Source organism: Podarcis cretensis, assembly GCF_951804945.1.
Source record: "Podarcis cretensis genome assembly, chromosome: 5".
In the NCBI taxonomy this organism is placed as follows: Eukaryota; Metazoa; Chordata; class Lepidosauria; order Squamata; family Lacertidae; genus Podarcis; species Podarcis cretensis.
This window is the reverse complement of record NC_137174.1, coordinates 29,208,100-29,225,078: the sequence shown is the minus strand read 5'-3', so window position 1 is coordinate 29,225,078 and position 16,979 is coordinate 29,208,100. Positions and strand designations below refer to the sequence as shown.

Here is a 16,979-nt window from a genome sequence, read left to right as displayed (position 1 = left end):
GCTCCTACACTCTGCAACTCCCTGCCCATTGACATGAGGAAGGTGCCTTCCCTATAATCTTTTAGGTGCCTGCTAAACAACTTTTCTGTTTTGGCAAGCCTACCCAGACACATAAATTTGATGTGTATCTTAATCTGTATTTTAAGTTTAAAATGTATACATTTAACTCTTGATTTTATTTAATTTACTTTTTATAAACTTGTTTTTAATACTGGATTTTATAGGCATTCTAAATGTATATTTTATATTATTTGTAAACTGCTTAGAGGCTTTATTTGTAGTTAAGCAGTATACATTTTTTTTGTTAAATAAATAAATTAAATAAGTGGAGAGCAATGTACTTGGGGACAGGGGAGTGCTGCCACCAATTCTTCCTTTCCTCACCCTTGCTATGCTATCCTCAAGCCTTTTCTTCTCCCATATTATTTACATTGTGAGTCCACCAAGCAGAGATCTTCTGTGCTCTGGATGATGCCTAGCATGCTATTGAAGAGCTAAGTATAGGTTCAGTAATAACACAGTGGTGTGTGAATCAAGAAGCATGGGCAGCCATGTTGCTGCTTCTTTCTGAAACACCCTCATAATAAATGCCTTTGTAACAATACTTTTGGCAAGAGTAATTGTTACTGTTCTATATCACCCATAAACACACGGTTTTTATTTCCATGGCAGATAAAGAGCATTGAAGTTTCATTGAAAATACACAGTTGATGTATTTGTGCTATCTTCAGTGAAATTCCAGTGTTTCTTTTTTTGTGTGATAAACGGCCTTCAATCTTTTTGGTGTAAATTTACTCACTTGTGGCTATATCGGTAACACCCACTGAAATAAATTTGTTATTTGCCAGTGAAATATTGCAGTGATACCTTCATGCTGAGCTTCACAAAAAAGCAAAGTGCTCTGGTTGAAATTCCTATTCCTGTACAGACCGAGAAGTCTGTCTACAGTACATGTTATTGCTCACTTAAGATCTGCTGATCATCATGTTGTCAGTGGTGATTTTTAGAACAGTTGTTTAAGATAGCTATATTTTGTCCTCTCATTTATTGACTTTTGACACAGTACAATAAACATAAATATATTGCACAAACATCTATGTCACCCTTCCCCAACCTGGTGCCCTCCAGAAGTTCTCATTAGCTCCAACCAACATAGATTTTCTGGATGGGACTGATGGGAGTTATAGCCAGAATATTGAAAGGGGAAGGCTGCTTTTTGCAATGTAGGCATACTGCTGTCACTGTTTTATCATATAGATTACCAGTGTTATTTTTCTAGAAAAAGAGGTGCTGGAATTCATCTTGTTCTCTTACAATGGCAATGATGTCCACCTGAGAGGTGCTGGAACCAAGTTCCAGCCTAAGAAAAGCCCTGTAGACTACTAATGATGTTTTGCAGTGTATTCTAAAAAAAAAAAAGTGCTTTGTAATTAAGCCTTCATATACTGTACAGTATGCTGTGCTACTAAGCAAAAAGCTTGACCCATCTCATATTCTTGCTGGATTGCTTAGTTAAACTACTAATGAAGTTTTATAGTCTTTGAATCTATTGTGTAGATGGAGATTGAAGAGCCAAAAGGAATAGTGCTCAGTAATGATAATCACTCCATAGCTCTCTGGTGCACCTTAATTAACCTTGGTTGCTATTCGCTGAATGCTGTTGCTTTGTAACACAGTGAGTGGTGACACTTAGCAATTTATAGTGTGTCTTATGGATGGTATGGTAAAGATACTAATGCTGGAGTAACTAACACCCATTCTGATCTGGTTTATCATTGATCTCAGGAGTATTATGGTAATGGATAAGAGGGGAAGAACTCATCAAAAGTTACTTGTCAATCATAACATGCATTTTTTTTAAAAAAAGAAGTATGGCGCTGGTTCAGCTAGGGTTGAACTTCTGTCTAGATGTCTAGAAAACACTGGTGACTGGAAAGATGATTATTCAGAGGCTCCCCTATTTCCATTGATTTGCTGCCTATGGTCATGATTAAGTGATGGGACAGGAGAGTTAAATATGGGGGAGGGGACCTCTACCCTACCTTCTGTTTACATTTGAATATATCAGAGGTAGAAGCAGTTGGAACAACAGGACATATCCTTTCCAGCTGTCCCACTGATCTCCCAGGCTCAGTGGCATTTTGGGGGGGGGGGGACAGTGCACCATTTTTACAAGATAGGTACATGTTTGCAGGAATAGTTTGCTTGTTGCAGGATATTTGGTTTGTATCTTTTTAAAGCCTATATGATTACTATCCTCCTCCCTCTCCACAGTTCATATTTTCATTATACTTCTGTTCTTTTATGCACCTACACATATACAGTATATATCCTCGCCATTACACAACAACTGACTGATGAGTATTTGTATTTTGAAGGACATTTGATACCATACATTTTATTTCTCATTTGCATATGTGGTATAATTATAACATCTCTCTACTATTCACTCCATCTCAGTGCTTATCATGTGAAAGGACTGAAGAGTTTTGAATATGAATTTTTGAATTTATTATGAGATAATTATATGTGTTGAATACAATAAGCAGAGAATTGGAGCTTATGAAGGCAAAGGTTCTGCTTTGCACACAGATTGCTCCAGCAGGAAGTCTGTGATGGAAATGGAAAAGAGGTACTTAAAATATCAATGGTAGTTCTTTTTACATGGCTTCCATTTTTTAGTTCCACTTAGATGCAAACAGTTGCATTCATTTGAATTTGCTTTGAAAGTGTAGTGTTTATTGAGTTAAGCACTGACCTAAATAGTACAGTGATCTGAGAAACAAGCATGGTTCTTATAAGTTGATGACCTTTTTGATTCACCTAAGGATTGAAATCTCTGATGAGCATATGCATATGAAGTGGAATTCAAGAGCCCATACTAGACTATATCTATATTATTATTTTTTGCTGCTTTCAGTTTATAAAATAATGGCTAAATAATACATTGTCACAGATGTCCCAAAGACACAGCAACAATCTGGTTGCAGAATTCCTGTTTGAGATAAAAGATAACTCTTTGGAATTCAGCATAGCACTAAGGAAAACATTCCATCAGTGCAGACATCTATGCATGCCTGATGGAACAATCTCTACTTTTCTCCCCCCTACACATGTACTTGGGGTTTCTCCCAATGCTCCAGAGTTGAAGGAGGTTGGGAGTACTTGCTCTGGTTTCTGCTAACATAAGCAGAATTTTTAGTAAGTACAAATCCAATTGTAATTTCAGTATTTAGTTTTGTGGGACAAATTTACATAATTTTTGGGAAATTACAGATAACATGTCTGGTGTTTTTATCAGTGCTGGTCATTGTCTTTGGAATATAGAAACAGATACTCACGATCCCTTCCAACTCTACAATTCTATCGTTCTGTTATCCAGAAAGTTGATACCTAGGTGTCCTATCTGGCCCTTGAGACTGTCCCCAGGTTACACACACCTCTCCATCCCTGCGCTATGTAGTCTTTGGTTTCTGCATATGTTGCTGAACTTCAACTTCCACCATCCCAGGCCATTGACCATGCTTAGTGGGGCTTTAATTATTATTTGCTGATGTTTAATTTTACTCTTTACTCTTAGATTTTAATGGATTATTGAATATTGCTTTATTTGATATGTTGTTTATTTCAAAATTATTGTGACTTTCTATATTGGATCAGATTGCTACTACAGTGGTACCTCGGGTTAAGTACTTAATTCATTCCGGAGGTCCGTACTTAACCTGAAACTGTTCTTAACCTGAAGCACCACTTTAGCTAATGGGGTCTCCTGCTGCTGCCGCGCCGCAGGAGCCCGATTTCTGTTCTCATCCTGAAGCAAAGTTCTTAACCTGAAGCACTATTTCTGGGTTAGCAGAGTCTTTAACCTGAAGCGTATGTAACCTGAAGCATATGTAACCTGAGGTACCACTGTATTGATGTTTGGTTTTTTATTATGTTTTTATATTTGTTGGAAGCAACCTAGAGTGACTGGGGCAGCCCAGCCAGATGGGTGGGGTTTGAATAATAATAATAATAATAATAATAATAATAATTCAGCAACGTCTGCAGGACCAAAGATTTCCTACACCTGCACCAGAGCCAGGGTTGTCATTCTCACTCCTAATGTAGGAGTGAGAAGCTTTGACCTGCTGTTCCAGATGCTGTTCCAGATGCAGCAGCCACTAGTGACCAATACTGGGAGGAGATTGCTGTGGCTGAAGGAATTAGTGCTGGCACCTGGCTCTCCAAACTGAAGTTCCTCTTGTGTTCTACCTCAACCAGATATATAAAAAGGCAACTTGGCAGAGGGAGCAGGGAAGAGATGGCTAAAATAAGTTGACTTGCTAACATATAATCAGCAATAAACTGGATACCTTTTCTGCCTCTGTAAGGTAGGGAATGAGGAGGGTGCTTTAGCTAATTTGCCTGCACTAGGGCAATACATTCAAAAGAGAGCAGATGTACCTTAAAAACATTGTGCAGTTATTCTCTCAAATCAAAATTCTCTCATGGCTGCACTTTTAAGCAAGCCAAAGTGTAATCTGTGTTCAGATTATTTTGTTTCCTGATGCCACTAATGCTTCTGAAGTCAAGGCTCTCAACTTTATATTTCACACACATTCCCTCTGGTCCACCCCACATTATGAAAATAATTAGATAAAAGCTTCAGTTCTCGATAAAATCCACCTAACCAACTCCAGCTCCTCCATTACTAAAGTGAGCTGCAAGCTACATCCTGCCTACATCCTGATTAATCCATTTAATCACAACCTTTATTACAGAAGAACGAAGATGAACAAGTAAAGATTTCCTAGTTTCAGAATGCCTGAGAGATATATTTCAATACCAGTTAGAAATGTCAATCAACCTACAGTTAACAGACATGGCAGATGGTTCACTGTGTAAACAAAGACATTTAAAAGTTGTACTGACCTATGAAATGTCATATTAACATTATAGTATGCATGTATCCATCTTGCATAGAAATTTACATGATTGAAGATTGGTGATTGCTTTTTTACCGTATTAAGAAAATGTATATTAGGACATCCAGATGATTCAGACATTACAACAGAGGAGCAATATGCCATATTATATTATGCAGATGTGTTATATTTAAACAGGCAAGGCATTTTCAGGCTGACCTTTTTGTTTGGAATGTACTTAGTTCGCTCTGTATGATAGTTGTCTCTGGCAGTGACTCATTAAAGCCTATGAATTATGTCACTAGATCAGCCAAGATAAACTTTCCCCAACCTGGTGCTCTCCAGCTGTTTTGGACTACAACTCCCATCAGTCATGACCAATGTCAGGGATGATGGGAGTTGTAGTTAAAAGCATCTGGTGGGCATCAGGTTGGGGAGGGCTGGCCTAGGCCATGCAAGAGTTATGATTAATTGTGCAGAGAGGAAGGGTCCACAGGGAAAATTCACACATTCTCAGATAAAAAAATTATTTCAAAGCAAGAAAGATTCCAGTAGCAGCGTCTCCGAAAAATTTTACACATCACCTGGGAAGACAGGCGAACTAATGCCAGTGTACTGGAAGAAGCAAAGATCACCAGTGTTGAAGCAATGATTCTTCAACATAAACTTTGTTGGACTGGTCATGTTGTGCAGATGCCTGATTATCGTCTTTCAAAGCATTTAAAATTTGATGCCTGATTATCGTCTTCCAAAGCAAATACTCTATTCTAAACTTAAAAATGGTAAGTGTGATGCTGGTGGTCAACAAAAGAGGTTCAAAGACTCTCTCAAGGAACAAGTGGGAAACACTGGCCTGTAAAGCGCTCCAATTGGAGAACAGCTTTTACCAAAAGTGTCATGGATTTTGAAGACACTTGAACTCAGGACGGAAGGGAGAAATGTGCCAAGAGAAAGGCATGCTTGGCAAACCATCACCGTGATCAACTCCCGCCTGGAAACCTATGTCCCCTCTGTGGAAGGACATGTGGATCCAGAATTGGGCTCCACAGTCACTCATGGACTCACTTTTAAAACCGTGTTTATGAAAGACAATCTTACTCGGCTACAAGTGATCGCCAAAGAAGAAAAATAGGCAGAAGTGCTTTAAGTGTACCCAAAGGCTCAGACATGCACATTGGGTTTTAAACTCACCCCCCCCCCTTTGAACAAAAGATGCCATACTGTATATCTTTTGCTTTTGAATGTCCCTCCATGTGAAGTGAGGAAATACTCTTCAAGAAACAACCCCAGCCATAATTTATACCTTATGCAGTTCTTCGGGCTGAGGCAAACTATCACATTTTACTAAACACAAGTCTGAAATGGCACACAATAAGTAATAAGTAATAAATATAAAGGCAGGAGGAAATGCAGAAGGGAGAACTTAATTATGACTGGGCATGGAAATTGGAATTGTTTTACCATGAAAGAAAACTGCAAGAAAGAAGTAACTTATAGGGGGTAAATATACTAATTTATGATTCTGGTCTTCAAAGAAATAAAATGAATGAATACTGGTATATTTGTCATCAAGGAGAGAACCATGTCAAAATAGTAAGATGAAACAATAGTTTTGCTATGGTGGTGACTCATGTATAGTTCTTTAATTTGAATCCTGCCCAACCTCCCTGTAGTGCCTGAATTCCTTCAACATCTCATGGCACAAAATGTAATACCCTTGATTATTTTTTTCATTAGCAGATCTGGGCACTTGCTGAGCTGCTGGTGCTGCTTGAGTAGGTCCTAGAAAGAAATCAGAAAAGCTGAAGCAACAGTTCTGTGAGAGCATATCAATAAAAAAGAAAATGTTGTGCAATATTACAATAACTAGAACAATTTTGCTTCTTGGGAATACATTAAATTATGACTACGTTAAAAATCAAATGATGCAGGAGGAACACATGGAAAGTGGACTCCATGTTGTTCCCTCTAAGGGAATCTTTTAGATGCAAGAGAAGGCCCTTCTTTTGTTGAGATCAAAGGGGAAGGAAAAAAATTCCCTTTCACTTTGATGGGGATGGTACCAATTAGTATGTTTTTACTAGATCAGGTTTTGGGGAAACTTTGCAAACAGGCTTGATTGAACCAATTGAGATGTTGTTGTTGATACTGCTGCTGCTGCTGCTTTAGGCTCAGTTGTGTGCACACTCACTTGGGGGCAAGCCCCACTGAATACTATCAGGCTTACATCCAAGTGAACATATTGTACATAGAACTGCACTGTTAAAATTGCTTTTGAAATTATGTGAAGCCATGCTTGCCAGCTTACAGTAAGGTGAATTTGTCTGTTTTGATTCCATAGCACTTTCACATTTTGTTTTACCCATATTCATATTCCATTCCATTTCTACATTAAAATGACAAGTATAGAGAGTACTTGTTTGATTATTTGATTATTGTTAGCCACCCTGAGCCTGGCTTCGGCTGGGGAGGGCGGGATATAAATAAAATTTATTATTATTATTATTATTATTATTATGTATTTAAATGGTGAAGAACTGCATCACAGAAGTTCACAGAAGTGCAAAATCTGGTAGACAGCTAAATTCCAATCCAAGATGTGTGGATTAGGCCATTTCTGAGAGAAATTTGCAAAAGTTGACTTTCTTAGTCTTCCCTAGTTTACAGTATAAATTATAAACGTCCACAGCTCTGTAGTTTCCATGATTTTGAGGGTAAAAAACAACAACCCCAGGTATTTAGGGCTCAGAACAATAGCTCCATGTAATATGTCCATATTGTGAAACTTTTTTAGATTTATAAAGTCCTGTGCTTAAGTTGGAATACTGAGTCCTATATTATAATAATTTGTTTATAATGCTTATAAATGTTTAATATGTTCCCTTATGATCCTTTTTTTACCTTTCCTAGAACAGTAATTTTACTGTGAAGAGTGAGGCCTTGTAAAAATGTTTTATCATCCTTTTAAACTGAATTAAGATCACATAATGAATTCTAGGAGCATGGAAGCATATTTTATATCATTTCAATCCATTTTTTATTTTATGTAATCTATACTAGACAAATATTTTTTAAAAAATTCTTAGGAGCTAGTGCTGTCTGATTCTATGCAACGTTTCCACGGTAACTGGAGGAAGCAGATAACCCTTCTCCCTGATGTCTCCAACTGTACACAGGAAAGGCAAGAAAAGCCAATAAAATGAAAAGAAATGGAAAAACTCTTGATGTAGAAGCTGCAATGCTACATATAATGGGAAGGCTGGAATATGAATGAGAAAATTAATTGAATGCTTCTAGGCTAGTCAATAAATGAGTAACATATTATATAGATAAATACTTGATTTGCAATGAATCTGCTTTGCAACAAATAATGGCTAGACATTTTTCAACTGATGCTGTCTTATTTTGAGAGCTGCATGCTGCATTACAAATGTCCCAGCTCCCAGTGAGGATGCTTGTCCGTTGACATTTGCAGAGCCAGATAATATCCATATTGCTGTGTATAAAGTTTGCAGTAGTTCTGTAGCCATTACAAATGCATTGCTTTTAAGGCCTGGTTAACCTCTCCCCTTTATTCCTGTTTATTATAAAATGTTTCTAGCAGTTCCACTGTGTATGACACATAAACATTACCTGAGCCATATTGCAAGGGAGCATGTAGCCTTCATGTCAGATCCAGATGTTTCTGTCATTAAGTGAAGTTGAATCTGTGTAAAAGCGAGGGCAGGAAATTTAGGGCTAGGAAACCTGCTTAGTCTATTCTGTGTGCAAAATCAGATTTTAGTGTGAGAAACAAGAGTGTTGGCCCAGTTAGACCTCCAACAATGTGGTTCTATGAAAATTTCCAAATGTGATTAGGACAGGTCATCAACATTAGAAGGTTTTGTGCCCCATGTTGGGAGTCTGAAAATATTGATCTAGGCTACAATCCAAAAATTGGTTACTGAAATGTAGGGTTACAAAACCAATATGGCTAATCCTGAGTAAGACGTTTGTGGACTAACTGTAGTGCATATTAAGAGTCTGTGTAAAGGTCTGTGGCCATAAAACATCATTTATGTTACCAAAACATTTTTTCCATTTGTAGTATAGAAGTACGAATTACCTTGACAATTGAAACTGATGTCAAGTTGGCATGAAGGGCAAGCAGAACCACAGAGCAGAAATAAAATATAAGGCAGCTCTGGCTATGGTCAGCAGTTTTGTAAATTATTACTTCTGGAAGAAACACCCCAGAACAACTTCAGAAAATACCTGTTGTTTTAGCTCAGTGTGTCACATATGAGAAAGCATTGGTGTACATGTTATCCTTGGAGATTCTCCTTAACTTTTAAAAATGAACGTTCTATGACAACCATTCTAGTTTCCCTGAATGTCCAGTCATCATTGTGCTCCGCATGTTACTGTCACAGAATCCTGTTTGAGGTGGAACTGGATTGTGAACTTTAAACAACCGCCTTGCTGTGTATGCCAAGATTGATCAGGTCTGAGACACACCACCTAGGGATCTTTCTTTGCAAAAGGAGAATGCAAGTTCAAAGCTTTATTTCCTAAAAATCAATATTACACAGTTGGGACTTTTCTCTTCCTTTTGAAGAGAAAAGCCCTAGAAAGTGGTGAATAGAAATTGGAATGAATGAATAATTCTACTTAGCCTACTAACCCTAATTTCATACACACAAAAGATGGGGTATACTCTCTCTCTCTCTCTCTCTCTCTCTCTCTCTCTCTCACACACACACACACACACACACGACCCAGGGGGCTAAGGATCTTGTAGGTATTTTTCAGCTGATATGACGGGTGCTCCTGTCAAAGCTCTGGCTGACTTCTGGAACATCCAAATGGCTTGGGCAGTTGACACGATCACTCCTGAATGCCCTCTTCTGCTTTGTGGAGCCCATTTAGCTCCCTGATATACAGTGGTGCCTCACAAGACAAAAATAATCCGTTCCGCGAGTCTCTTCATCTAGCGGTTTTTTCGTCTTGCGAAGCATCCCTATTAGCGGCTTAGCGGCTTAGCAGCTTAGAAAAAGGGGGGGAAAGGGAAAAAACTCGCAAGACTCGCAAGACGTTTTCATCTTGTGAAGCAAGCCCATAGGGAAATTCGTCTTGCGAAGCGCCTCGAAAAACAGAAAACCCTTTCATCTAGCGGGTTTTTTGTCTTGCGAGGCATTCGTCTTGCGGGGCACCACTGTACTCCAGAACTTAGGGTGAGGAAACAAGCTGGGAGAAAGCTTGAAAGTGAAAGAATGAAAACTCCAGTCAAATGCAGTCAAACACTGGCGAGGGCTCATTATTGAGCCAGCCTAGTGACAGTGAAGGCAGCAAAGAAGGCATACTTTGCAGCCGCCATTGTATTCTCATTGTGCCGTCCAGCAGAGCTGTTATTGGGTAACGCAGGGCCTTTTACAGTCTGGCCTGAAGGAGGTGACAGAACTGACAGTAGCTCGTGTGACTTGTTTGCAAAGCATTTTGAGGATAAAATTGCTTGCATCCGCTGGGACCTTGACTCCACTGTTACAGCAGATGAATCTTGAGAGATGTCCAGAGCACTGTCCAAACCTGCTATGTTAGTAAGGTTCAAAAATATGGCAAAGGTGTGTGGATCAGTCAGGGTGACCACTTGCACTCTAGGCTCTTGCCCCTCTTGGCTGATAAAAACTAGCAGGGAGGGGACACCTGCCTGAGCCAGAGAGGTGATGATTGCCTCTTGTGAGAAGGGGTGAGCCCTGCCTGCTTCAAGGAGGCTTCTCCACCCAAATTGCCTTCTCTCAATTGGCACTGATGCAGAACTGCCTTTATATACACATGGGATGGTTAAGCACTTTCATTTGTCACAGGATCTAGAACAGGCTTCCTCAACCTCAGCTCTCCAGATGTTTTGAGAATACAATTCCCATCATCCCTGACCACTGTTCCTGCTAGCTAGGGATCATGGGAGTTGTAGGCCAAAAACATCTGGAGGGCTGAGGTTGAGGAAACCTGATCTAGAATGCCACTGGGCTGAAAAATGCATGGGAACATACTCCATTTCCATAGGCCCACAGTTGGTAGTATAGTAAAGCAAAGCAGAAAATGTCTGGCTTACCTGTTTGCTCATCTGCAAGGCTACATCTGCTTATTTCCTTCTTAGCCCTCTGCAAGAAAAAAATCATTCGCTCACATACACACATACACATTTTGGCAGTTTTAAGGCTGACCTGCTTGTACAAAGATTTGTCAATGCAACTGGGTTTTAAAAATGAAAGGATAAAATAGAGTAGAATAAATATGTTTGATACATGTTTTTAAAAGCATTATATATGAATATATTATAGGCATAAATGCATCTAACAAGCAGTAGCTTACAAGGTTGTCAAATACACAATTTGACCTTAGTGCTTCTGCTTATTACTGTTGCCAACTTACTAAAATCATACTAAAAAAATTACAAAATGTATTTTAATTATGACAGTATAAAGCTATAAAAGCCAAGAACCTCATTTTTGTACCCACCCCAGGGTAGTGGCATTTGTAGTTCTGATAGAGTAGTATTTTAAAATATTATTGGGGTATGCAGACATATAAATACCTATATTGGTTTTAAATCTAGCCCTTCTTAAAATAGTTGGATTCCCCCCCCCCCCAATAGTAATTTATTTAACAATAGAAAACATAGTATATTTTGCTTTACACACTTCTATATTCGCAAAAGATCATTCAGTACAGAGAGGAGAAATGTACTGATTTTGGTTGAAGTGATATGGTCTGCCTCTACAACTGTTTAATTTAGCTAGGGACAAGTGGCACTTCCAATAATTGTATATGAAAAGCAATCTCTCACTTCAGTGTAATAGCCAATCTCCACTTTCCCATGAGGCCATCTCTGTCTGAATTCCCTTTTTAATGGACAGAAAGAGCACTCGTACATTTCCAAAAATGAAAATAAGAAAGAAAGTGAAATAAAAGATTTGCCTCTGGCAAATGATTAATACTAATGTGCAAAACTGGTTGTTTTCTTTTTCTCTCTTCCTCCACCCCTTTTTCTTCCGTTTCCCTGTGTTGTGGATACATTGGTCTTTATGAAAACCTTACGAAATACATATGAGAGGTAATGGTTTGTGAACTTAGGCTTGTTTCAAATGTAATGCTAGTGGTATGGTAGTGGCTCAAAGACTTCCGTATGAGTGGATCTCCATACAGTCAGTGTTCACATTTGTGAACACATTTGCAGTTATTTGGTGACATGCAATGTGAGTGTCCTAGTTCTGACTTTGACCTTGCTGTTGCCCTGCCCCATTGCAATTAGCCGCAGGGACATCACTGTGGGGAGGCCTGCTCCGCAAGGCACTCCTACCCCCTAGCCGCTCATGACTATATACGGTAAGTGGGCGGCAACAAAGGGCTGCAACAACGTGTGGGGCTAGATTAATGTCTTTTACATTTCTCAGGCTCCACCCTTCCTTTCTGAATGAGAGCAATTCCTTTTAATTTGCATCCAAAATTGGGAAGGGGAATGATGCTGATGTAAAGACTGCTTACCAGCTTCTGTTGGAACAGAGGTTGTGGCCCAGCAAGAACATGGGTGAGACGGGGGGGAGGGGGAGCTTCTGCTGCCCACATGGCCACTGGATGACACTGGCTCCTCCTCTTGCCACGGGATAGATCCCTATCCCTCTCCCTGATCCAAAGAAATAGGGTACCCCAGTAAAGAGGTCTGGGGGGGGGGAGCGTTGTGTGTGTCTGAATACCCAGATGGGGCTTCATGGGCCACAGACGCCACCCCAAACAGCATCCTGGAGGAACCACATGGATTTGATATGTGTCATAGGTCGGTCCTTGATCTTGATGGGGCCAGTCAAACTCGAATACAGGGGAAAAGGCTTGCTGATTGAAGTCCAAACAGGACAGGGGAGACTTTTGTCCAAAAATGGGGAAATCCTATGGAATATGTCTTTCTCTTGCCTTTTTAGGACAGTTTTCTTTTCCTCTTAACTGAATTATGGAAAAATCTTTCCCACATCTCTTTTGAAGGGTCACCAGAAGCCAGATAGATTGCTTTGTGTTTGCATTCAATGAGTGACCAGTTGGCTTTCACTCACTTAACTCACATCTGCAGTGCTAGTTAAAAACAGCAATGCAAAGTTGATTTGAATTACTTTAATTCCTACCTGGAACTTGTAAATATAGTTGGTAGTCTCTTAAAAGCTGTTCCTATTCATCATAGGATCAGGTCATTATTTGATTAAAAAAGTATCCAGTCAACTAATTCATCTTTGCCCCTTTGGGTAATAGGAAGAATATATTAGGCTACATATTCCCCAGCATAACTTTAGAGATTACAGCTTTTAAGTATCATGAATATGTATAAACTTCACATCAAAACCTAACAGTCATGAAAGATTGTTCTCTTTCCTTTCTTCTTTTTTCACTGATTGAGCATCTCTTAAGTTTTAGAATTTCTTTACACAGGTTGTTGGCCTGCATAGTTATTAAATACACTTGATAGTGCAATCCTGTACATGTCTGCTTAGAAGTAAGCCCTATTAAGTTCAATGAGATTACTCCTAAGTAAGTGTATATAGGGCTGCAGCCTAAAACCGTAACCCTCACACTACCTGTACTAGTCATACTGAAGCAAATGGAATTACTTTCAGTAAGTGATTTGAGGATCGTCTCCCTGCTGTTTGAAATACATACTCCCAACTGCAGGGGAGTTTTCATGCTTAATGTTACAGAGAAAAAAAATATTCAATAGTTTGTCTGGAGGCTTCTTAATTTATTGACTGCATTTGTGTACACAGCTTTTCTGCCAATGCACTCAAAGGATGATGTATACAAAATTTAAAATAATGACATGGCTATCGATGGCAACTAGCTATGATGGCTACCACAGCTGGAGGCAGCAGTGTTGGAAAGCACAGTTGGGGAGATTGCTCTTATGTTCACATCCTGCTTGCTGATTTTCCACAGGCATCTGATCAACCTCTGTGGGAACAGGATGCTGTACTAGATGGGCCACTGGCCTGATCCAGCTGGCTCTTCTTTGCGTTCTTATGACATGCAAACGAATACAGAAGGAAAAGGGGCTGGGGAAGGCAGAAGAAAACAACACTTTGATATAACAGCTTCTGCTGGCCAGCCTCTAATAAATTAAAATCTTCTTGCAGGCAGGGTTTCAATTTGTGCTTTCTGCTGGACTTGATCCAAATTATATTGCTTTTGAGTTTGCTGCATGAGTAGCATGAATTAGTATATCACTCTGGCTTTTCAGGAATGTGCCATCTGATTAGAGTTTTGAGTTGACGAAAGGATGCTTATATTCTGTTAATGGCTGTGGGTAGTTTCGTGAATAGACAATTCACGGGTGGAGAAGAGCCCTATCTAGTAATTGTAGGGTTGTGTTTGGTAAACAGCTGCTGGAAAGAGCATGGAGAGGATGTTTATTCTCTGTGTGTTTAGTGTGGGGTTGCCACTCTTGGTTCATTCAGTTTTTATGGGGCATCCACACATTGTTGTCATAGAACCAATGCCATACTTTCCTCCCTTTGTGGTTTTGCTATTATTCAAACTGGAGAAGGTTTGGCTTAATTTTTGTTTATTCAAAGGGTGGAAGAATAGTGCAGTTTTCTCAGGTGTAGCTGCCCTTAGGGTTTGCTGTAGCTGGTAGGAGTTGTAGTCCAAAACATCTGGAGGGCACCTGATTTGTGAAGGCTAGTTTAGGGGCAGACACAAACATCAGGTGGCTCTGCATTTGTGTGTTATGCACAAATACATAAAACACTGCATTTGTGCTAAAAAGAGCAAAAAGCTGCCCCCTTGGCCGGGCTCCTGTTGATGTCCTTAGCTCCCTATATTGCATTGGTACAATGAACCATTTTGAAAAAAGCAAGGGAAATCTCTACAAAGTAAAACTGCGCCAGAGCCCAGGCAGCATTTTGGAGGCAGCAGCAGTGACTGCTTAAGCCACAGGGAACCAGCAGGCATGGCAACAGGATCTGCCACCCCTGGATCATGGCAGGGTCTTGCCACCCGAGGCAATTGCCTGAGGATGCTTCATCATAACGCCAGCCCTGGGTGGGACATAACCTGGAAACCTAGAGGCAACATATCCTGGGGCAGCCAAGTCACCCTATTTAGCACTGTTTTAGCTGTCAGCTTCACTTAACAAAGCAAGCCTTTGCTCCAGCTGCAAAAGGAGGTCTCTGGGGTGAATTGAGATGTGGAGGGACCTCACGCCAAGGAGCGAACAGCCTGCCAGCTTCTTTCCAGAGGCCAGTGGCTTCTTTCCAGGGGTCAGTGGTTGCAAGAAGATTTCCAAGCACACTTGTACTTAAATGCCGCCCTCTAGCAATAATTGTAGTCCTGTCTGGCCATGTCCATGGGTGATTAGGAACGCCTACAAACAGTTGCCTTGTCTTTGGATGTGGCATTAAATGATCACAGTCTTTAATGCCTTTACAATATTTCCCTCATAGAATCATAGAGTTACTAATTCAGCTCCCTGTTCAGTGCAGGATCTGCATGACTGATGGCTGTCCAACCTCTGCTTAAGTCTCTCCAGTTCACGCCCCACCTCCATACTGATAGTCTTTTTCACTGACACTGTTGGAAAGTTTATCCTAATGTTAAATGAAATATTCATTGCGATTGGGCTGGCTTGAGGGTCTTGACACGCAAATGAAATATTCATTGCGATTTCCACCTACTGACTTGACTTGTCCTCTGGAACAACACCATACAGGTTTGCTATATCTTCTGCAGTATAGCCCTTTGGATATTTGAAAATCTCTCCCTCCCACAATAACAACAACCCTTCTCTTTCCCAAGCTAAACATAGGCTGGATCTACACTCACCTCAAAAACACTAATAAAAAAACAACTATAAAAATATAGCTCCCAGTGGAATTTCCCATTGGCAACAGATCGCTGCTTTACAGCACCCTCTGGTGTCACATTTCTATAACACATTTTTAATGTTATAACTCATCAATGTAGATTAGTCCTTACTCAGCTCTTCCAACCACTCATCATAGGACTTGATTTCCAGAGCTTTTCACCATTCTGGTCATTGTCCTCTGGGTATACTCCAGCTGGTCAGTATCCTTCTTAAAGTGTGGTGTCCACAGTAGGACACAGTACTCCACATGTTCCCTTAGCATGCAGGATAGAGACAAACTATTAACTGCAATAGCTATATATCTATTATATATTTGATGAGAATGGTAACAATATAAAACCAAAACATGAGGCTTATTGGGAAATGCATGTATATGGTTATTTTAAAAGAGACCTTATTGTTGACTTTGCACTGGCAAGATAAATGCGGGATGCTGATTTTCCTCAAGGTTAGTCTAAAATTGCATCTACCATACTAGCTCCTCTGAAACAGGTACTACTGTGAAAATGAATGTAGTTATGGTTTCTCTGACTTAGGAATTAAGTTTGCTACAGTATTCTGTTTCATGTACAAAACTCTGTATTCTGGTTTCTTCATTCAACACAGTGGTGCATTTATTAGAATGGTCTTCCCACAGAACATTCCCTAACTTCAGCAGTTATGGATTCCCTTGAGCCTCCAAACTCTGTTCAGCCAAGAACAAATAAACATTTGTGTTAATCAATGAGATTTTTGCTGTCCCTCTGCTGTGCTTCTAGGGGAACCTCACATGGAACATCATAATAAGAAGAACTTTGTTTATATAAATCTTCATGTGTCATGACTTCTACCTTGATTTTCCTTGAGAGGCTTTCAATAGCGAGAGAGCATTAACTACATACTTCCATATTTTCCTGGCCTTTATTGCCCTTTACTGCATTCCATATCCATGGTGTTGCCATATCCATTATTAATCCATAGAAGGAATCTTGCACTATCAATGTAGATTAAACATTAAATACGTTAAAGGTCAAAGAAACCATCACAATGAAGATGGATTGAGAGTTATCAAAGTCCAGACAAGCACACTTGATATTTGTGGTTTAGAGTTTTGAAAATGGAAGAATAATAATAATAGAAAAAAAATTGTTCACAACTGCCTGCCGTGAAGCTTGGATACAAAACTAAGTAGCAAATTTAAGCCAGGTGGA

General features: G+C 39.7%; 1 protein-coding gene across 9 annotated transcripts in view; it reads left to right on the top strand.

Moving 5' to 3' along the window:
• The window catches only part of CTNNA3 (catenin alpha 3), a 566,819-nt gene that overhangs the window by 316,591 nt on the left and 233,249 nt on the right, over positions 1-16,979 (top strand). The window contains exon 10 of one of the 9 annotated variants that reach the window (XM_079975619.1): positions 2,593-2,631. The exons of the other annotated variants lie outside the window; for them this stretch is intronic. Coding sequence (XP_079831745.1) covers positions 2,593-2,616 — 24 coding nt within the window. The 3' untranslated portion in view covers positions 2,617-2,631. Of the gene's footprint in view, positions 1-2,592; positions 2,632-16,979 lie in introns of those variants that run through there. 9 annotated transcript variants of the gene reach the window in all.